Source organism: Crinia signifera, chromosome 9 (genome assembly GCF_055691185.1).
Source record: "Crinia signifera chromosome 9, ASM5569118v1, whole genome shotgun sequence".
Taxonomy (NCBI): Eukaryota; Metazoa; Chordata; class Amphibia; order Anura; family Myobatrachidae; genus Crinia; species Crinia signifera.
Window position 1 is genome coordinate 22,476,607 of NC_139225.1, and position 24,100 is coordinate 22,500,706.

The 24,100-nt window shown below is 46.7% G+C and overlaps 1 protein-coding gene across 1 annotated transcript; it reads left to right on the plus strand.

The window, feature by feature from the left end:
* Positions 1-214: 214 nt before the first annotated feature.
* Positions 215-22,914, plus strand: FBXW2 (F-box and WD repeat domain containing 2). The gene is made up of 8 exons (XM_083158549.1): positions 215-359; positions 8,992-9,051; positions 10,978-11,526; positions 16,838-17,032; positions 19,271-19,404; positions 19,545-19,631; positions 20,425-20,594; positions 21,927-22,914. The coding sequence occupies exons 3-8, from the start codon at positions 11,037-11,039 to the stop codon at positions 22,213-22,215; spliced, it is 1,365 nt and encodes a 454-aa protein (XP_083014675.1). The 5' UTR covers positions 215-359; positions 8,992-9,051; positions 10,978-11,036; the 3' UTR covers positions 22,216-22,914.
* Positions 22,915-24,100: the final 1,186 nt, after the last annotated feature.

Sequence of the window (24,100 nt, forward strand, 5' to 3'; positions counted from 1 at the left end):
AAAATATTTAACGTGTTGTATATAATACTATAATAATATGTGTATATAAACATAAGTACAAGTGACAACAGCCAATAGATGGATGACAGGTCAGGAAGAAGTTCTGATCTTTGCCCATAACCAATATGGCGGCGCCGGAATGGACAGTATCCGCCTCCTGCCGCGGAGGGCATTACTCAGGCATGTCTAGTAGAATACCGGTCGCGTGGCTCCCGGACTATTGGTAGGCCGTATGCGTGCATCGATGCTGCCGGCATTGGCAGCGCTTGCTTTAGTCTGCGCTGAGGCCGAGGCTGAGGGCGGAGCGGGCGGGAGATCAGGATGGCGGCCGTGTGGAGAGAGAGCCCGCGGGGAGTAAGGTAAAGGCTGGAGACGGCCGGGGGCTGTCACTGCGCACAGGGCCCGCGGGGGGGAGTGTCAGCCAGGCCCAAGCAATCACATAGTCCCCGCCGAGGTGTCTGTGGGGTGGCTAAGTCCAGCAGTGCCCCCTCCACGCCGCGGGGCTGCGCTATTCTCATCATGCCCCATATGTGGTGTTATCCCGCCCAGTATATGTTATCTGGTGTCATGTATGTCCGCATACCATCCCACAAATGTTATATGTCGTTATCCCATTCCAAATATGTTATCTAGTGTCATGTATGTCCTCCTACCATCCCACATGTTATCTAGTGTCATGTTTGGCCTGGTATACATATAATAATAATTATCCTCATCATTACATCCAAATGTGTGCTGTTCTCATCTCTGATTGTGGTATTCATATACCTTATGACATCCCATATATAATAATACTTTTATTTATACAGCTCTCTTTCTCCAACTGGATCCAAGGCTCGTTACAGGCATTATAAACAATGTATATGATACAAAAAAGTAATACAGTAATATAGTAAGGGTAATGTGGGTTTGGCGCACAGTAAGTGTAATGTGGGGTTGGCGCACAGTAAGGGTAATTTTCATTCTAGCACCGCCATCTTTGAAAACCCATGCAGTTCCTGTTCCCTGCCTGGGGTGTCGCTGTCTGCTGTGGTGTTTCTAGCACAGGTCTGGTTTGCCTATCAGTGCTGATATAAAGACCACACTGTGCTGGAAGCACTACAGCAGACAGCGGCACCCCATGTAGGGAAGCGGAACTGCATACTTTTTCAAAGATGGCGGGTGCTAAAATAAACACTAGTAACGGTAATGGGGGGGGGGGTGTTTGGCGCACAATAAGTGTAATGCAGGGTTGGCGCACAGTAAGTGTAATGTGGGGTTGACTCGCAGTAAGTGTAATGCGGGGTTGGTGCACAGTAACCGTAGCATGGGGTTGGCACACAGTAAGGGTAGTGCTGAATTGGTGCACAGTAAAAGTAATGCGGGGTTGGCGCGCAGTAAGTGTAATGTGGGGATAGCGCACAATAAAGGTGATGCGGGGTTGGTGCGCAGTAAGTGTAATGCGGGGTTGGTGCGCAGTAAGTGTAATGTGGGGATAGCGCACAATAAAGGTGATGCGGGGTTGGTGCGCAGTAAGCGTAATGCGGGTTTGACGTGCAGTAAGGGTCAGATGTATCAGGCTTCAAAAAGTAATAAAATGGAGAGTGATAAACAACCAGCCAATCAGCTCCTACTTGTCATGTTACAGGCTGGGTTTGAAAAATGACACATAGGAGCTGGTTGTTTATCACTCTCCATTGTATCACTTTTGAAGCTTGATACATCTGGCCCTTAGTATAATTCCCGTGCGCACTGCAGTCGCAGAACGCACTGGCTGCCACAAGGATCTAACGGATCCCACAGCCATGACCTGGATTGCATTTGATACATGGTATGCAGTCCAGCTGCCCAGGAGTTGGTGGGGTATCGCAATCGAGAGTCCAGCAAAGCAAAAATTCCTAAAAGTAAAGTGTGTGTGTGTGTGTCACCCAATGGAATATGACAATATCACATCGAATATATGTTACCATCCTATCCCATGTATTCTGGTTCACTCGCAAAAGCATACTCTTTCGTTAATGGACAAAACCATGTGCACTGCAGGGGAGCAGATGTAACATGTGCAGAGAGAGTTATGGGCCCCACACACTGGGCGACTTGCAGGCATTTTCTGAGCGATTTTAATAAAATACTCAGAAGATGCCTGAAAACGCATGTAAATCGCCCACACAGCGATTTAAATGCGCCGCCCCCCTTCCGTTCTGAATCTGCCCAAGATTCAGCACGGCCACGCCGGATAAAGCAGTGCAGTCACTCAGAAGCTCCTGCTCATCTCCCGCATGTGTGGCTGGGATGAGCAGGGCCCTCGGAGAGACTGTCACTGAAGCCCCACTGCCGCCGAGAAGAGCACTGCTGCCACCGCCGTTGCTGAGGTGACCGCCGCCGCCGAGAAGCCCACTGTGTCTGTGACATCCCTCCTACCTGCCGGAACGGGGACCTCTGCCGCCGCCTCTCCTGCACCATCCGCACAGCCTTGCCGCAGCACCCGCTGACCTGACACACACACACACACACACTGGCAGCATGAGATGCGCCCCGCTGCCGCCGTCTGCTGCCCATCTTCCTCTGCACCCCGTCTCTGATGACCAGGCGATGCTTGAGATAAAGCTGGGACTATTTGGGAGATAGATGACTGTGTGTAATGTTGTCACTATACAGCAGAAGATGTTCCTGTGATAGAGATGGTGATGTTTGCATATAGATTTGGGAAGTTACTAATAGATTTAAAAATGTGTTTTTACTGTAATAGCTTCATTGGCAATGGAGCTAGCTTTGAGGAATCGGTATTCTGCGTATGTAGAGCCAGCATAGGGAGAAAGGTCATGACCCCACCAACTTTTATTTGCAGTCTTTACTAAAATAACACTGGCATGTTTGTCGCAAAACTGTTATTTTCTGTTTATATTAAAATGTGCGCAAGATTATTTTACGTATTACAGTGATGTGTTCACAGAAAGACTGGAATTTAGAAACGAATACATTCGAATAAGCTTGTTGGGATTGTAGAATGCATTAGAATAGGCTTGTAGGGATAGCGCAGAAGATATTTATCAGGAAATGTATTTTATTTATATGACGCAAATATATGTATCTATAGCCAATAATTGCGTCCATTACAGGCTAATATTTATAGATGAGAATTGAATTATTCTACATGACACGTCCATAGCCACATAGTAATCCGAAATGTATAGGTATAAAAGACTGCTAATAAGGGTTTAGGAGTGTGGAACCTAATGATTTAACACAGGCTTCATAAAAAGAACATATAAATGAAATTTTACAGGCATGCAGTCAGATGGTACATTTATTCACCAATTAAAGGTATATTATAGAGTTTATGTTTAAAGGTGTCTGTTGTGACAGATTTGAAATCTCCCCTGCTGAATCTCCCGTTATGTATCTCTGGCACAGATCTCTCTGTATGTGGCTCATTATCTGAGAGTGACATCTCCCGTGCTGAATCTCCCGTTATGTATCTCTGACACAGATCTCTCTGTATGTGGCTCATTATCTGAGAGAGTGACATCTCCCATGCTGAATCTCCCGTTATGTATCTCTGACACAGATCTCTCTGTATGTGGCTCATTATCTGAGAGAGTGACATCTCCCATGCTGAATCTCCCGTTATGTATCTCTGACACAGATCTCTCTGTATGTGGCTCATTATCTGAGAGAGTGAAATCTCTCGTGCTGAATCTCCCGTTATGTATCTCTGACACAGATCTCTTTGTATGTGGCTCATTATCTGAGAGAGTGACATCTCCCGTGCTGAATCTCCCGTTATGTATCTGACACAGATCTCTCTGTATGTGGCTCATTATCTGAGAGTGACATCTCCCGTGCTGAATCTCCCATTATGTATCTCTGGCACAGATCTCTCTGTATGTGGCTCATATCTGAGAGAGTGACATCTCCCATGCTGAATCTCCCGTTATGTATCTGTGACACAGATCTCTCTGTATGTGGCTCATTATCTGAGAGAGTGACATCTCCCATGCTGAATCTCCCGTTATGTATCTGACACAGATCTCTCTGTATGTGGCTCATTATCTGAGAGTGACATCTCCCGTGCTGAATCTCCCGTTATGTATCTCTGACACAGATCTCTCTGTATGTGGCTCATTATCTGAGAGAGTGAAATCTCTCGTGCTGAATCTCCCGTTATGTATCTCTGACACAGATCTCTCTGTATGTGGCTCATTATCTGAGAGAGTGACATCTCCCATGCTGAATCTCCCGTTATGTATCTGACACAGATCTCTCTGTATGTGGCTCATTATCTGAGAGTGACATCTCCCGTGCTGAATCTCCCATTATGTATCTCTGGCACAGATCTCTCTGTATGTGGCTCATATCTGAGAGAGTGACATCTCCCATGCTGAATCTCCCGTTATGTATCTGTGACACAGATCTCTCTGTATGTGGCTCATTATCTGAGAGAGTGACATCTCCCATGCTGAATCTCCCGTTATGTATCTGACACAGATCTCTCTGTATGTGGCTCATTATCTGAGAGTGACATCTCCCGTGCTGAATCTCCCGTTATGTATCTCTGGCACAGATCTCTCTGTATGTGGTTCATTATCTGAGAGAGTGACATCTCCCATGCTGAATCTCCCGTTATGTATCTCTGACACAGATCTCTCTGTATGTGGCTCATTATCTGAGAGAGTGACATCTCCCATGCTGAATCTCCCGTTATGTATCTCTGGCACAGATCTCTCTGTATGTGGTTCATTATCTGAGAGTGACATCTCCCATGCTGAATATCCCGTTATGTATCTCTGACACAGATCTCTCTGTATGTGGCTCATTATCTGAGAGAGTGACATCTCCCATGCTGAATCTCCCGTTATGTATCTCTGACACAGATCTCTCTGTATGTGGCTTATTATCTTAGAGAGTGAAATCTCCCATGCTGAATCTCCCGTTATGTATCTCTGGCACAGATCTCTCTGTATGTGGTTCATTATCTGAGAGTGACATCTCCCATGCTGAATATCCCGTTATGTATCTCTGACACAGATCTCTCTGTATGTGGCTCATTATCTGAGAGAGTGACATCTCCCATGCTGAATCTCCCGTTATGTATCTCTGACACAGATCTCTCTGTATGTGGCTCATTATCTGAGAGAGTGACATCTCCCATGCTGAATATCCCGTTATGTATCTCTGACACAGATCTCTCTGTATGTGGCTCATATCTGAGAGAGTGACATCTCCCATGCTGAATCTCCAGTTATGTATCTCTGACAGATCTCTCTGTATGTGGCTCATTATCTGAGAGAGTGACATCTCTCGTGCTGAATCTCCCGTTATGTATCTCTGACACAGATCTCTCTGTATGTGGCTCATTATCTGACAGAGTGAAATCTCTCATGCTGAATCTCCCGTTATGAATCTCTGACACAGATCTCTCTGTATGTGGCTCATATCTGAGAGAGTGACGTCTCCCATGCTGAATCTCCCGTTATGTATCTCTGACACAGATCTCTCTGTATGTGGCTTATTATCTGAGAGAGTGACATCTCCCATGCTGAATCTCCCGTTATGTATCTGACACAGATCTCTCTGTATGTGGCTCATTATCTGAGAGAGTGACATCTCTCGTGCTGAATCTCCCGTTATGTATCTCTGACACAGATCTCTCTGTATGTGGCTCATATCTGAGAAAGTGACGTCTCCCGTGCTGAATCTCCCGTTATGTATCTGACACAGATCTCTCTGTATGTGGCTCATTATCTGAGAGAGTGACATCTCCTGTGCTGAATCTCCCGTTATGTATCTCTGACACAGATCTCTCTGTATGTGGCTCATTATCTGACAGAGTGAAATCTCCCATGCTGAATCTCCCGTTATGTATCTCTGGCACAGATCTCTCTGTATGTGGCTCATTATATGAGAGAGTGACATCTCCTGTGCTGAATCTCCCATTATATATCTCTGACACAGATCTCTCTGTATGTGGCTCATATCTGAGAGAGTGACATCTCCCATGCTGAATCTCCTGTTATGTATCTCTGACACAGATCTCTCTGTATGTGGCTCATATCTGAGAGAGTGACATCTCCCGTGCTGAATCTCCCATTATGTATCTCTGGCACAGATCTCTCTGTATGTGGTTCATTATCTGAGAGTGACATCTCCCATGCTGAATATCCCGTTATGTATCTCTGACACAGTTCTCTCTGTATGTGGCTCATTATCTGAGAGAGTGACATCTCCCATGCTGAATCTCCCGTTATGTATCTCTGACACAGATCTCTCTGTATGTGGCTCATTATCTTAGAGAGTGAAATTTCTCATGCTGAATCTCCCGTTATGAATCTCTGACACAGATCTCTCTGTATGTGGCTCATATCTGAGAGAGTGACGTCTCCCATGCTGAATCTCCCGTTATGTATCTCTGACACAGATCTCTCTGTATGTGGCTTATTATCTGAGAGAGTGACATCTCCCATGCTGAATCTCCCGTTATGTATCTGACACAGATCTCTCTGTATGTGGCTCATTATCTGAGAGAGTAAAATCTCCCATGCTGAATCTCCTGTTATGTATCTCTGGCACAGATCTCTCTGTATGTGGCTCATTATATGAGAGAGTGACATCTCCTGTGCTGAATCTCCCATTATATATCTCTGACACAGATCTCTCTGTATGTGGCTCATATCTGAGAGAGTGACATCTCCCATGCTGAATCTCCTGTTATGTATCTCTGACACAGATCTCTCTGTATGTGGCTCATATCTGAGAGAGTGACATCTCCCATGCTGAATCTCCCGTTATGTATCTCTGACAGATCTCTCTGTATGTGGCTCATTATCTGAGAGAGTGACATCTCTCGTGCTGAATCTCCCGTTATGTATCTCTGACACAGATCTCTCTGTATGTGGCTCATATCTGAGAGAGTGACATCTCCCATGCTGAATCTCCCGTTATGTATCTCTGACAGATCTCTCTGTATGTGGCTCATTATCTGAGAGAGTGACATCTCTCGTGCTGAATCTCCCATTATGTATCTCTGACACAGATCTCTCTGTATGTGGCTCATATCTTAGAGAGTGACATCTCCCATGCTGAATCTCCCGTTATGTATCTCTGACAGATCTCTCTGTATGTGGCTCATTATCTGAGAGAGTGACATCTCTCGTGCTGAATCTCCCGTTATGTATCTCTGACACAGATCTCTCTGTATGTGGCTCATTATCTGACAGAGTGAAATCTCCCATGCTGAATCTCCCGTTATGTATCTCTGGCACAGATCTCTCTGTATGTGGCTCATTATCTGAGAGAGTGACATCTCTCATGCTGAATCTCCCGTTATGAATCTCTGACACAGATCTCTCTGTATGTGGCTCATATCTGAGAGAGTGACATCTCCCGTGCTGAATCTCCTGTTATGTATCTCTGACACAGATCTCTCTGTATGTGGCTCATATCTGAGAGAGTGACATCTCCCATGCTGAATCTCCCGTTATGTATCTCTGACAGATCTCTCTGTATGTGGCTCATTATCTGAGAGAGTGACATCTCTCGTGCTGAATCTCCCGTTATGTATCTCTGACACAGATCTCTCTGTATGTGGCTCATTATCTGACAGAGTGAAATCTCCCATGCTGAATCTCCCGTTATGTATCTCTGGCACAGATCTCTCTGTATGTGGCTCATTATCTGAGAGAGTGACATCTCTCATGCTGAATCTCCCGTTATGAATCTCTGACACAGATCTCTCTGTATGTGCCTCATTATCTGAGAGATTGACATCTCTCATGCTGAATCTCCCGTTATGTATCTCTGACACAGATCTCTCTGTATGTGGCTCATATCTGAGAGAGTGACGTCTCCCGTGCTGAATCTCCCGTTATGTATCTGACACAGATCTCTCTGTATGTGGCTCATTATCTGAGAGAGTGACATCTCCTGTGCTGAATCTCCCGTTATGTATCTCTGACACAGATCTCTCTGTATGTGGCTCATTATCTGAGAGAGTGAAATCTCCCATGCTGAATCTCCTGTTATGTATCTCTGGCACAGATCTCTCTGTATGTGGCTCATTATATGAGAGAGTGACATCTCCTGTGCTGAATCTCCCATTATATATCTCTGACACAGATCTCTCTGTATGTGGCTCATATCTGAGAGAGTGACATCTCCCGTGCTGAATCTCCCATTATGTATCTCTGACACAGATCTCTCTGTATGTGGCTCATATCTGAGAGAGTGACATCTCCCATGCTGAATCTCCAGTTATGTATCTCTGACAGATCTCTCTGTATGTGGCTCATTATCTGAGAGAGTGACATCTCTCGTGCTGAATCTCCCGTTATGTATCTCTGACACAGATCTCTCTGTATGTGGCTCATTATCTGAGAGAGTGACATCTCTCATGCTGAATCTCCCGTTATGAATCTCTGACACAGATCTCTCTGCATGTGGCTCATTATCTGAGAGAGTGACATCTCCCATGCTGAATCTCCCGTTATGTATCTCTGACACAGATCTCTCTGTATGTGGCTCATTATCTGAGAGAGTGACATCTCCCATGCTGAATCTCCCGTTATGTATCTCTGGCACAGATCTCTCTGTATGTGGCTCATTATCTGAGAGAGTGACATCTCCCATGCTGAATCTCCCGTTATGTATCTCTGACACAGATCTCTCTGTATGTGACTCATTATCTGAGAGAGTGACATCTCCCATGCTGAATCTCCCGTTATGTATCTCTGACACAGATCTCTCTGCATGTGGCTCATTATCTGACAGAGTGAAATCTCTCATGCTGAATCTCCCGTTATGAATCTCTGGCACAAATCTCTGCATATGTAGGGCCCTTTAGATTTGGGCGAGTTATTTTGTTCAGTTGCCCCACCTGCAGTGCACATGGTTTTGTCCATTAAAGAAGGAATTTGCTTTTGCGAGTGAACCAGCATCAGGCCCTACTTCTATGTTTGTATACAGTCTTTGACCAAAGCTATAATTTTATAAGACCTCTTTTCTTATTTCCCCCAGGTGCAGAATATAAAACGCTGAGCGAGCAGCCTGAGCAATAATGGAAATGTAACTGTTCTGGTAGGTGTGCTGCATAGACCCGTGTATGTAACGGCTGCGTTCTCTCTCCGTTTGTAGGTTCATAGGCCCTAATGTGCAGTTTACTGTGAAATGGTTATTACATTGTATGTTCTTGTAGAGGCCTCTGCATGTTTCCACTGGTGTGCAATGACTGAGCTGCAGGTTACATTGTGGTGCCAAAAGCAAGCGGTGCTGAAACTGCGCTTCATTGCTAACTAGTTAAAAGCTTGTCAAAATGACAGCTTATGCCAGGCCTGGCCAACCTGTGGCTCTCCAGATGTTGTCAAATTACAAATCCCATCATGCCTTGCCACAGCTTTGCTATAAGGGAGTGTTAAAACTGTGGCAAGGCATGCTGGGATTTGTAGTTTCACAACATCTGGAGAGCCACAGGTTGGCCTGTCCTGGCTTATGCGATGTACTTTCACTTTGAGATGTGACAGTTTTTAGCCCAAAAACTCTCCACCCCAGTCCCAATCCGCTTCTACCTTCAATCTCTGACTTCACAGCTCCCTCTCCATATCCAGCAAGTTTGAAGCAGATCAGCGTCCCTACCAAAATAACTTTCACTTTCTGTTAGGACATCTTTTAACACACAAAGGAGTAATTTTGTCTGTCTAGTTGTCACCGGCAGTACTTCACCTTATAGAGGTGAGGAGTAGTTGCCACATATATATATATATAGATAGATAGATAGATAGATAGATAGATAGATAGATAGATTTAGATAAATGCTGTACAAATGCCGCCACCTGCTGGCCAGCAGAAGAAGGGTGAAATGTACATTTCCTATTCGTAGCTGTTTCTATAGTCCTCTCTTAGCGCTGTCCCTTATATTTATAAAGCTTATTACCCCAGCCAACGTCTCCTGTATTGAAGCTCTCCCTGGGACCCTGTGTATCTGCTCAGCTCTAGGAATCCCAGGTGACACCAACCACTAGAAGGCGGGATACATGGGTAGGCCTACAGAGTAGTGCTGTGTCTTTCCCTTCCTCTGCCAGCTTCCAGCCTATTACAGACCAACAGGACAGGGCGGATGCTGTGCTGTACTGCGGCCTACTTGTATGTCAGCCAAGGTGGATTTTGACCTAAAGCTCTTTCATAAGCTTCAGGAAATATAAAAAATTGTTTTAATGTACTAATTATTAAGTAAGTATTCTTTTGGCAGGACTTAGTTAAATGTAGTTAAAATGGGGTAATCCATTCTGCCGCGCACCTCTGCTGGCCGTCTATATTAATGAGCATCTATCATTGATATTCAATTGTTACTCCGATCAGATGCCCATTAACTGCGACACACACATTTCAGCCGGAGGTGCAAGAAAAAATGGGTTTAATGTCCGTAGTTTGGGTGCCCAATCTTGGGCGTTTAGATGCCCACATGGCAACATTAGACGGGTTTAAACTCAAGGCTATCAGCGACGTAAAATGCTCTGGCCATCTGATCAGTGCAACAATTGCATAGCTTCGGTAGACGGCCAATAACATAAACAGCCAGCAGTGGGGTGTGCGGCAGAATTGAACCCCCCTCCACATTGTTTTCCAATAATAAGATTGTTACTTATGGCATACCTGCAATTCACTGTAAAGGTTTCCAATAATTCATGGGCAGATTTACCAAGCCTGGTAGTGGCCGGTGATAACACGCCAGCCAATCAGCTCCTGTCAAGTTACAGGCTTCCACTTTAAACTGGGGGGGTGGGGGGGGGGGTTGATCAAATATTCACATGGTTATTGGTTTCAGGCATTTCGCACTCAAACGAACGATACCCGACTATGCTATTGGTCAATGTAAAAAGTGCTGTTTGGTTGTCCAAACAGCCTCCGAGGCTGCAAATTGAAGTGCCAGCAACAACAATTGAATTACCCCCAATGTGTGTAAATGTCCGCACAGTGCGAGTCACTATGTACTCTTTGCTGTTACAGGAAATGACTGTAAGCCTCTGCATGTCCCCTGTGCCGCAGCCCGGTACGTCTGGAAACCTATGGAGAAGAAGGACTTTGAGACATGGCTTGAAACCCTTACGGCATCATTCTTTGCCCTGACGGACCTGCAGAAAAATGAGACCCTGGATCACTTGATCAGCCTGAGCGGAGCAGTGCAGCTGCGACACCTCTCCAATAACCTGGAGACTCTGCTGAAGAGGGACTTCCTGAAACTGCTTCCTCTGGAGCTCAGCTTCTACTTACTTAAATGGCTGGACCCCCAGACGTTACTCACGTGCTGCCTGGTATCTAAGCAGTGGAACAAGGTTATCGGTGCCTGTACAGAGGTGTGGCAGACGGCGTGCCGGAGCCTGGGCTGGCAGATAGACGATGCCGTGCAGGACACCACGCACTGGAAGAAAGTCTACTTGCAGGCCGTGTTACGCATGAGACAGCTGGCCAACCACGAAGCTTTCCAGACGGCGACGCTCATCGGGCACAGCGCCAGGGTTTATGCACTTTATTATAAGGACGGCCTCCTGTGTACAGGTACGTGGCACCTAGAGATGCCGTGGATGATTCTTGAAGCTGGAATGGGAGGAGAAATCTGGTGCTTGGTTGGGACAGAGAGCAGATTCTGTGTAACTCTGGGGTAACAGATGTGGGGGTTCTGTGCTAGAGACATTTAGGAGGCTCTCTGTTTCTTCACAGAGCGGCTAACCGGATAGAAACGCACCTGGTACATGACTGGTTTCTGATTGTAGCCAGTTACCATAGAGGGGCAGGTATAACATAGGGTTGAAGCTACACTGTATGACCGGATATCTCTAATATGCCTTTATAGTGTTTACTCTAGGTGCAGGGTGCTGAGTAGCGAGGAGGGCATACTTTAATTTGGAAAGGGCCTACAGCAAGTTGGTCGACAAGCATTAGGTCTACATGGGTTTAGGGCGACACAAGGAGTATGTCGACAGTCAAAAGGTCAACATGGGATTTTTCAGGTTTTTTTTACCCGAATGTCGACACAGTTTCCAGTGCACCGCATCCCCTCACATCGGCACACTATTTTATTCTCCCGCCACGCCCTAGCGCATGGTAGGGCATGAAATACCGCCTGTCTGCACACGTCGGCTCAAAAAAACTGTGGAAAACCCCATGTCGACCTTTTGACTGTCAACCTAGACACTGTTGACCTAATGCTTGTGTCGACCTAATGATCTGTCGTCGACCCAATGCTTGTCAACCAACTTGCTATAGACCCAGTGACCGTATCCCAATTATACATGTGATGTATCACTACAACTTAAATAGCTTTACATGTAGTTTTTTTTGTTTTGGAAAATGTTAATATTTCCTGCTCACTGAGCAGCAGCTGGTACTTACAATGGGCCTAATTCGGACCTGATCGCACAGCTGCTGATTTATGTATACGCCAGTTCACCAGAGTGAAATCACGTCCCATGCAAGCCTGGGATTTGCTTAGCATGGCAGCAAATGTTTTCGCAAGCCGCTTACCATCTACTGATGCCCCAATGTGTGCAGTCTGTGCATAGCCCGGAACTTGTGGGAGATTCATTGGAGGGGGTTTGTGGCAGGCATAATTCTTGGAAGAACCTGGAGTAAAGTTCTGTACAGGACATTCCACGTGTATTATGTAGTTGTAGGACTCATACAGTGTAGTGGAGGGTTCTGTACAGGACGTTCCATGTGTATTATGTAGTAGTAGGACTCATACAGTGTAGTGGAGGGTTCTGTACAGGACGTTCCATGTGCATTATGTAGTAGTAGGACTCGTACAGTGTAGTGGAGGGTTCTGTACAGGACGTTCCATGTGTATTATGTAGTAGTAGGACTCATACAGTGTAGTGGAGGCTTCTGTGCAGGACGTTCCATATGTATTATGTAGTAGTAGAACTCGTACAGTGTAGTGGAGGGTTCTGTACAGGACGTTCATTGTGTTATGTAGTAGTAGGACTCGTACAGTGTAGTGCAGGGTCCTGTACAGGACATTCCACGTGTATTATGTAGTAGTAGGACTCATACAGTGTAGTGCAGGGTTCTGTACAGGACGTTCCATGTGTATTATGTAGTAGTAGGACTCATACAGTGTAGTGCAGTGTTCTGTACAGGACGTTCCATGTGTATTATGTAGTAGTAGGACTTGTACAGTGTAGTGCAGGGTCCTGTACAGGACATTCCACGTGTATTATGTAGTAGTAGGACTCGTACAGTGTAGTGGAGGGTTCTGTACAGGACGTTCCATGTGTATTATGTAGTAGTAGGACTCGTACAGTGTAGTGCAGGGTCCTGTACAGGACGTTCCATGTGTATTATGTAGTAGTAGGACTCGTACAGTGTAGTGGAGGGTTCCATGTGTATTATGTAGTAGTAGGACTCGTACAGTGTAGTGGAGGGTTCTGTACAGGACGTTCCATGTGTATTATGTAGTAGTAGGACTCGTACAGTGTAGTGGAGGGTTCTGTACAGGACGTTCCATGTGTATTATGTAGTAGTAGGACTCGTACAGTGTAGTGGAGGGTTCTGTACAGGACGTTCCATGTGTATTATGTAGTAGTAGGACTCGTACAGTGTAGTGGAGGGTTCTGTACAGGACGTTCCATGTGTATTATGTAGTAGTAGGACTCGTACAGTGTAGTGCAGGGTCCTGTACAGGACGTTCCATGTGTATTATGTAGTAGTAGGACTCGTACAGTGTAGTGGAGGGTTCTGTACAGGACGTTCCATGTGTATTATCTAGTAGTAGGACTCGGACAGTGTAGTGAAGGGTTCTGTACAGGACGTTCCATGTGTATTATGTAGTAGTAGGACCCGTACAGTGTAGTGGAGGGTTCTGTACAGGATGTTCCATGTGTATTATGTAGTAGTAGGACTCGTACAGTGTAGTGGAGGGTTCTGTACAGGACGTTCCATGTGTATTATGTAGTAGTAGGACTCGTACAGTGTAGTGCAGGGTCCTGTACAGGATGTTCCATGTGTATTATGTAGTAGTAGGACACATACAGTGTAGTGGAGGGTTCTGTACAGGACGTACCATGTGTATTATGTAGTAGTAGGACTCATACAGTGTAGTGGAGGGTTCTGTACAGGATGTTCCATGTGTATTATGTAGTAGTAGGACACATACAGTGTAGTGGAGGGTTCTGTACAGGACGTACCATGTGTATTATGTAGTAGTAGGACTCATACAGTGTAGTGGAGGGTTCTGTACAGGATGTTCCATGTGTATTATGTAGTAGTAGGACACATACAGTGTAGTGGAGGGTTCTGTACAGGACGTACCATGTGTATTATGTAGTAGTAGGACTCATACAGTGTAGCGGAGGGTTCTGTACAGGACGTTCCATGTGTATTATGTAGTAGTAGGACTCGTACAGTGTAGTGCAGGGTCCTGTACAGGACATTCCATGTGTATTATGTAGTAGTAGGACTCGTACAGTGTAGTGGAGGGTTCTGTACAGGACGTTCCATGTGTATTATGTAGTAGTAGGACTCGTACAGTGTAGTGGAGGGTTCTGTACAGGACGTTCCACGTGTATTATGTAGTAGTAGGACTCGTACAGTGTAGTGCAGGGTTCTGTCCAGGACGTTCCATGTGTATTATGTAGTAGTAGGACTCATACAGTGTAGTGGAGGGTTCTGTACAGGACGTTTCATGTGTATTATGTAGTAGTAGGACTCATACAGTGTAGTGGAGGGTTCTGTACAGGATGTTCCATGTGTATTATGTAGTAGTAGGACACATACAGTGTAGTGGAGGGTTCTGTACAGGACGTTCCATGTGTATTATGTAGTAGTAGGACTCGTACAGTGTAGTGGAGGGTTCTGTACAGGACGTTCCATATGTATTATGTAGTAGTAGGACTCGTACAGTGTAGTGGAGGGTCCTGTACAGGACATTCCACGTGTATTATGTAGTAGTAGGACTCGTACAGTGTAGTGGAGGGTTCTGTACAGGACGTTCTATGTGTATTATGTAGTAGTAGGACTCGTACAGTGTAGTGGAGGGTCCTGTACAGGACGTTCCATGTGTATAATGTAGTAGTAGGACTCGTACAGTGTAGTGGAGGGTCCTGTACAGGACGTTCCATGTGTATAATGTAGTAGTAGGACTCGTACAGTGTAGTGGAGGGTTCTGTACAGGACGTTCCATGTGTATTATGTAGTAGTAGGACTCGTACAGTGTAGTGAAGGGTCCTGTACAGGACGTTCCATGTGTATTATGTAGTAGTAGGACTCGTACAGTGTAGTGGAGGGTTCTGTACAGGACGTTCCATGTGTATTATGTAGTAGTAGGACTCGTACAGTGTAGTGGAGGGTTCTGTACAGGACGTTCCATGTGTATTATGTAGTAGTAGGACTCGTACAGTGTAGTGGAGGGTTCTGTACAGGACGTTCCATGTGTATTATGTAGTAGTAGGACTCGTACAGTGTAGTGGAGGGTTCTGTACAGGACGTTCCATGTGTATTATGTAGTAGTAGGACTCGTACAGTGTAGTGGAGGGTCCTGTACAGGACGTTCCATATGTATTATGTAGTAGTAGGACTCGTACAGTGTAGTGGAGGGTTCTGTACAGGACGTTCCACGTGTATTATGTAGGAGTAGAACTCGTACAGTGTAGCGGAGGGTTCTGTACAGGATGTTCCATGTGTATTATGTAGTAGTAGGACTCGTACAGTGTAGTGCAGGGTCCTGTACAGGACGTTCCATGTGTATTATGTAGGAGTAGAACTCGTACAGTGTAGTGGAGGGTTCTGTACAGGATGTTCCATGTGTATTATGTAGTAGTAGGACTTGTACAGTGTAGTGCAGGGTCCTGTACAGGACATTCCACGTGTATTATGTAGTAGTAGGACTCGTACAGTGTAGTGGAGGGTTCTGTACAGGACGTTCCATGTGTATTATGTAGTAGTAGGACTCGTACAGTGTAGTGCAGGGTCCTGTACAGGACGTTCCATGTGTATTATGTAGTAGTAGGACTCGTACAGTGTAGTGCAGGGTCCTGTACAGGACGTTCCATGTGTATTATGTAGTAGTAGGACTCGTACAGTGTAGTGGAGGGTTCCATGTGTATCATGTAGTAGTAGGACTCGTACTGTGTAGTGGAGGGTTCCATGTGTATTATGTAGTAGTAGGACCCATACAGTGTAGTGGAGGGTTCCATGTGTATCATGTAGTAGTAGGACTCGTACTGTGTAGTGGAGGGTTCCATGTGTATTATGTAGTAGTAGGACTCGTACTGTGTAGTGGAGGGTTCCATGTGTATTATGTAGTAGTAGGACTCGTACTGTGTAGTGGAGGGTTCCATGTGTATTATGTAGTAGTAGGACCCATACAGTGTAGTGGAGGGTTCCATGTGTATCATGTAGTAGTAGGACTCGTACTGTGTAGTGGAGGGTTCCATGTGTATTATGTAGTAGTAGGACTCGTACTGTGTAGTGGAGGGTTCCATGTGTATTATGTAGTAGTAGGACTCGTACTGTGTAGTGGAGGGTTCCATGTGTATTATGTAGTAGTAGGACTCGTACTGTGTAGTGGAGGGTTCCATGTGTATTATGTAGTAGTAGAACTCATACAGTGTAGTGGAGGGTTCCATGTGTATTATGTAGTAGTAGGACTCGTACTGTGGGTTTTGTACAGGACGTTCCACAGGTTCTGAAAGGTGCAGGGAGCTAGAATGAGCACTATTTATGTATCCCATGGGTTGTGTTTTGTGACAATATTGTTATAGTATTTGTACTTCGCCCCATTCTTTCACTGAATGTGATGTACAACATATATGTAGGTCTGTAGCGTGTGCCTTTTTGCTTCTGAATGATCCCGGTGTTGTACGTTGCACAGGTTCTGATGATTTGTCTGCAAAGTTATGGGATGTGAGCACCGGCCAGTGCATATACGGTATCCAGACCCACACGTGTGCCGCCGTGACATTTGATGAGCAGAAGCTCATAACTGGCTCCTTTGATAACACCATGGCCTGCTGGGACTGGAGTTCCGGAGCCAGAACGCAGCACTTCCGGGGTCATACCGGGGCAGGTGAGTTCTACATCCCTCGTCCATTTCCATATCCGGCACAGATTGTTTATTTCCCTGGCCCCTACAACACGATTCTCCTCAACGGGTACACTGTCACTGTATGTGTGGCACAGAGCACGTGCACTGGTGAGGGGATACAGACATTAGGTCTGAGGGGATGCGGACACTGGGTCTGAGGGGATGCGGACATTAGGTCTGAGGGGATACAGACATTAGGTCTGAGGGGATACAGACATTAGGTCTGAGGGGATGCGGACATTGGGTCTGAGGGGATGCGGACATTGGGTCTGAGGGGATGCGGACATTGGGTGTGAGGGGATGCGGACATTGGGTGTGAGGGGATGCGGACATTGGGTGTGAGGGGATGCGGACATTGGGTGTGAGGGGATGCGGACATTGGGTCTGAGGGGATGCGGACATTGGGTCTGAGGGGATGCGGACATTGGGTCTGAGGGGATGCGGACATTGGGTGTGAGGGGATGCGGACATTGGGTCTGAGGGGATGCGGACATTAGATCTGAGGGGATGCGGACATTGGGTCTGAGGGGATGCGGACATTGGGTCTGAGGGGATGAGGACATTGGGTCTGAGGGGATGCGGACATTGGGTCTGAGGGGATGCGGACATTGGGTCTGAGGAGATGCGGACATTGGGTGTGAGGGGATGCGGACATTAGGTCTGAGGGGATGCGGACATTGGGTCTGAGGGGATGCGGACATTGGGTCTGAGGGGATGCGGACATTGGGTCTGAGGGGATGCGGACACTTGGTCTGAGGGGATGCGGACATTGGGTCTGAGGGGATGCGGACATTAGGTCTGAGGGGATGCGGACATCAGGTCTGAGGGGATGCGGACATCAGGTCTGAGGGGATGCGGACATTGGGTCTGAGGGGATGCGGACATTGGGTCTGAGGGGATGCGGACATTGGGTCTGAGGGGATGCGGACATTGGGTCTGAGGGGATGCGGACACTTGGTCTGAGGGGATGCGGACATTAGGTCTGTGGGGATGCGGACATTAGGTCTGTGGGAATGCGGACATTGGGTCTGAGGGGATGCGGACACTTGGTCTGAGGAGATGCGGACACTGGGTCTGAGGGGATGCGGACATTAGGTCTGAGGGGATGCGGACATTAGGTCTGAGGGGATGCGGACATTAGGTCTGAGGGGATGCGGACATTAGGTCTGAGGGGATGCGGACATTGGGTCTGAGGGGATGCGGACACTGGGTCTGAGGGGATGCGGACATTAGGTCTGAGGGGATGCGGACATTGGGTCTGAGGGGATGCGGACATTGGGTGTGAGGGGATGCGGACATTGGGTGTGAGGGGATGCGGACATTGGGTGTGAGGGGATGCGGACATTGGGTGTGAGGGGATGCGGACATTGGGTGTGAGGGGATGCGGACATTGGGTGTGAGGGGATGCGGACATTGGGTGTGAGGGGATGCGGACATTGGGTGTGAGGGGATGCGGACATTGGGTGTGAGGGGATGCGGACATTGGGTGTGAGGGGATGCGGACATTGGGTCTGAGGGGATGCGGACACTGGGTCTGTATTTCATGCCCTATCATCTACGGCATAGTGGCAGAATATACTAGTGCCCAAAGCATGGCGACATTCGGGACAAAAAAAGTGGTGAAAAACACGTCAACCTTTTGACTGTCGACCTTTCTATTGTCTACCTAATGCTTGTGTCGACCTTACCCCTGTCGACCTATTGCAGGTGTCGAACTAAGGCATGTCGGCCCTTTTCCCTGGTGAGCACAACTAATGCTGTTTTCTATTTCTACAAACCCCTTAATAGGAACTAAGTTTTGCAGTGCAGCCTGTTTTGGCTTCATTCGGTGTATGGGGGGGTAGGCACCTATGACTTCATCCCCAGCACTGCACTCCATGGTGCCTAGTCCCTAGCACATGCTTTCCACCGTGCACGGTCCCCAGCGTGCGCTCCCCACGGTGACTGGTCCCTAATCGCGTGCTCCTCGCGGTCTCTGCTCCCCAACCCACACTCTCTCCACTATGCCTGGTCTACAGCAACTGAGTCCATGGGAGAATGTGCAAGTCCCACAAGCTGCATGCTCTAAAAGTTACGTCCAGTGTTCTCTGTGCTTGTAGTTAGGTTACACCGCAGGAGCTGGTGTAGGGCTCACTCCGTTTCAACTGCAGAGACGTCGTTCGAGAAGAGATCTGCGTATCGGGACCTTATCTTAATGACTGTTTCCGTGTCTCTTGTCAGTGTTCAGTGTGGACTACAATGATGAGCTGGATGTACTGGTGAGCGGATCTGCAGATAACACTGTGAAAATCTGGGCCTTATCTACAGGATCATGCTTGAATACACTCACTGGTCACACTGAGTGGGTCACAAAGGTAGGTAGCATGCTGGGTGTTGTAGTCCAATAACCGAGGTGTACAGAATGCCTAACCGATATTGATCGCATGGTTGCGTATATGGTTTTCTTGCTAAATCCCTGAAGATAGAATAAGTAGGTGTCACTGCGTCATTGCAGGTTGTGCTACAGAGGTGTGAGGTGAAGTCTGTCATGCACAGCCCTGGAGACTACATTCTACTGAGTGCTGACAAGTACGAAATTAAGGTATTATTCCTTCATTAATCTACATGCACCTTTCTGCAACAAGTACAGATATTACACTCTATGGGGGGTATTCAATAGCAGGCATCACCTATTCAAATGCTGTTTCTGAAAGCATTGAAGGCAGTTTCCGACAAAACATCCAACGATAAAAAAGTCGGTTCTGTTTTGTCGAGTTCCCGGCCATTATTCGACAATCCACTGCCTTTTCCGCCAAACCTTGGACTTTTCGGCAGTTGAGTTCCTGCCGAACGGAACATAAAGGCCCGGGATTCCAACTAGACGTTCCGACAGTTGGAATCCAAGATTGAATCCTTCCCCCTAAGTCTATTGCAAATCTTTTTTTATTTTTTCTTCTTTTGTACCTATCTGGTAAAATAACGGGTTTGTTAAATAACCATGTTCCGTGGTGCTCGGGACGGGTTGCTGACGTCACATGACGTCAGCCGCCTGTCTTAGTACCGGAGCCTGCTTACCAAGCAGATCAGAATCCTGCCCATAGATTGCAAGCTCCAATGGGGGCAGGGACTGAAGTAACTGTTCGATAGTCTCTATAAAGCGCTGCGGAATATGTGAGCGCTATATAAAGAACTGGTAATAAATAAACATACGCAGGAAGGGTTTGGAGCATGCCAAGTGCAACAGTTTGTAGGGATTCTCGGAAAAGGGAACCCACCTTAACTGTAAATAGAGCTTTGATGGGGTGTGGTAAGGAACCCCAACTGTTTTATTATCACATATGTGCTATGGCATTTGCCGGTATCTCACAGAGCCTGGTTTCTCCCCTGTCTTGCAGATCTGGCCCATTGGCAGAGAAATAAACTGCAAGTGTCTGAAGACGCTGTATGTGTCGGACGATCGCAGCATCTCCCTTCAGCCTCGGCTGCACTTTGACGGCAAATACATAGTCTGCAGTTCTGCCTTAGGACTCTACCAGTGGGACTTTGCAAGCTATGACATCCTGCGGTAACTATACATCATTTCCATGTCTTTATTGTGTCTTGTAACCCTTAAAACGGAGAGCTTATTTCAGTATTAGAGGCCATGGCCCTGATTCAGCAAAGCAAAAAAACATGCAAATGGGGAAAAAAACATGCTGCACTGCAGGTGGGGCAGATGTAACGTGTGCAGAGAGTTCAATTTGAGTTGCTTTTGTGCAAACTGCAATCTTAATTGCGGTGTAAAAATAAAGCTGCCTAAAGTCTGTGGGCTACATGCAAAAGCAGCCAGTATTTACCCTGCACAGCTTTTTTTTGCTGTACTGAATCTGGCCCCATGTACTTGCATGTTAGGTGTTCAGCTTGGAACGCGCCATAAACCCGCAGTCTGTCAGCAGCTGTCAATACCGAGTCATCCCTCTTTTGCCCCGTACACAAACACACGTTGCTTATATAAGCAAAATCGAATGGTCATCGAACTGTTTGTAGCCGCATTCGGTGCAGATTCGTTCCCAATCCGCAGCATCAAAATGGAATAGAAAAATATACTGTGCACACAAAACTATATAGTACAGATCTGTACGATGTAGTCCAAATCAATTTTTTTTTTTTGTGCTGTTCCATTCGATCCCAAATTAATTCGAATCGGGATCAAATTGCAATCAAAATTAAAAACAAAATACTTGGCGCCAGCGAGTGGTACAAAGAGAGTAGTGCAGCTGTAACTTTGGGCACGGTTATCCTCTTGCTCTCCCTCTCCGACAGTGCATGATCGTACTTTACTGGTATGATTTCACAGCAGTCTTAATGATCATCAGACGCTGCACAAATAATGTCTGTTTTTAATTATTAACCCCTTCAGTGGCCATCCCGAGAATTTTCCGGGCTGCGCCTCAGTGCCCAGTCTGGCAAGCCCGGAAAATTCTCGGGATTGCCACTGTTTACAGCCAGGCAGCGCTGCTGAGTTCAATCACTGAACTCAGGCAGCTTCAGCGCTGCCCGGCACCCTCCCCTCTGTGGCGCCTCCTCCTCCTCCCCCCTCCCCTCCCCTCCGGGTTTTGTATTGAAGTCCCCTGCTTATGACAAGCCGGCTCCCGAGGTCAGGGACGAGGTGCCGGGGTGCAGGTCCGGGCAGCCGCTGATTGACAGTTCAGCGGTGCTGCCCAGACCCAGGGAGGCAGTGGTGGGTTTTTTTTAAGGGAGCGCTCCCCATAAAAAACTCTCCCAGTGGGGAGCGCTCCCCCCCCAAAAAAACCACCACTGAAGGGGTTAATCTGCACCTTGGAATTACTGCTCTTTTATGCTTTTGATTATTATTATTTTTTAATCATGCACATTTATCTGCTATTTCCCCCCACAGAGTTATAAAAGCACCCGACTCCACAAACCTCTCCTTGCTGGGCTTTGGGGATATTTTCGCCCTCATGTTCGACAACCATCACCTATACATCATGGACTTACGGACCGAGAAAGTCCTCAGTCGCTGGCCCCTCCCTGAATACCGGAAGTCCAAGAGGGGCTCCAGCTTTCTGGCTGGAGAAATGGCCTGGCTGAACGGCCTGGACGGTGTAAATGACAGCGGTCTGGTCTTTGCCACCAGCATGCCGGACCACAGTATCCACCTTGTGTTGTGGAAGGAGAACGGCTGACAGCAGGAGAACTTGGGGGACTAGATGTTTTTAACAGGACACTGGGATGGGCGGATCAGCAAACACTTTCAAAGCATAACGTGCATGAACCAAAGCTTCCCACAATGCAGTGCACAATCATCCTTTTATTTTCCTTTGGATTACTTTTGGAAGGAAGTTGCTTTTTCTTCCCACCCCGGGAACCATACCAATACGCATGCCGAGAGCATTACACCGGTTATTTTTACATTCATCAGATGAATTAATTTTGCAATTCTTCCTTACCGGTTGGGCCGCAATACTTTCTCTGGACTTGTTTTAAAGATTAATTTCTTAGGAATCACTCCCATGTCACAACGATCCATTTGTACTTATATATTTCAGTCTTTAATAGTGTTTATACATGTAATCTATTTTAATACGAAAATAGCCCTAACAATTTGCTAGTCTATCTATAATGTGGACAGCGTCGTCATAGGCGTCGACATGGAGCGGGCGGGGAATTTCCCTGACCCGACACCACTTCCAAATGTTATAAAGAGAGAACTTTAGCCCTGGAGCGGGGTCCCCCCATAGATCGAGCAGCGGGGGACACCTCTCAAGCCATGAACTATTGCATAAGACTGTTATTTAGGGTAATATCACCTCCATACACTTACGGAGGGAGGGGGATCCACATTTCTTTCTCTCCAGTCACAATAAAAGCTTCACGTACCCTAATCATTGACTCTGGTTTCACTGTATTGTCAGACATCTTTTTTTTTTTTTTTGAGAATATATTTTTATTCATTTTTTTGGAATTGCAAAACCATTGATATAAAGATGATACAGGTGAGCAACCAGTGCAAACACTGTACAGCTGCAGAATAATACAGTCATTGATCAAAGTTAGACAATGAATGAGTGTCTATTAATGGTACACAGAGTAGCCGGCTGGTTCTGTCTGAGTGAGTTGAGTATATAATGATGTGTAATCGAGTGAATATAACTAGGTGGTCATATACTGTTTAATGGGGGTTCAGCCTCAAAGTGTGCTGTCCACGGGGACAAGGTTTTAATCAAGAGTTCAGGTGTATCATGTAATATTGCAGTAAATCGTTCTAGTCTGTAGGTTTGCCATATAGCGTTAATAGTATTAGTTAGTGTAGGGCAGGGGTGGCCAACCCACGGCGGCTCTCGAGCCGCATGCGGCTCTCGAGCCGCATGCGGCTCTTCCCCTGTTAAAGTGCGGCTCCGCATTAACCACCTGACCGGTGGGTTTTGCTGGGGTAGGACAAACCTACCAGGGCAGGTTTGTCCTGCCCCAGCAAAACCACCACAGAAGGGGGCTCTAGAGGTGCTGCGCCAGTGGTGTACACCTGGACACCACTGACGCGCACCTATTCTAGATAAGTGGTATGGCTGGAAATTTTCCGGGACAGCCCGCTGCGGAAAATTTCCCGGCATACCACCCAAGGTGTCCAAATAGACCACGCCCCTTTTTTGCGCAAGTGCCTTCAGCGTGCACATGTTGTTGGCTCTTTAGCTTGACTACAGATATTTTTCGTCTCTACCTCTGACCGATTGGCCACCCCTGGTGTAGGGGGTGATATATCGATTTCCAATTTATCGCAATTTGACATTTGGCCGTGTTCAAAACATGTTTGGCTAGCTTTTGTCCACCAGATATGCAGCAGGGTTCCTCGGTGACCGCACATTCTCCAGCAAGTCACACGTCTTCTTATTTGCACATTTATATGACATATTTGCCAGCTGTCATCGGTAGTGTTCTGCAGTGCAGAGGTCTGGTTCTAGACCTCTGCAGTGTGCTAGAGATGATTGGGTCATACTACACTGTGCCGGATGGAACCACTAAGTGCTGTGATTTATGGTATGTTACACGCGTTTCCTAGGTAACTTAGCGTTT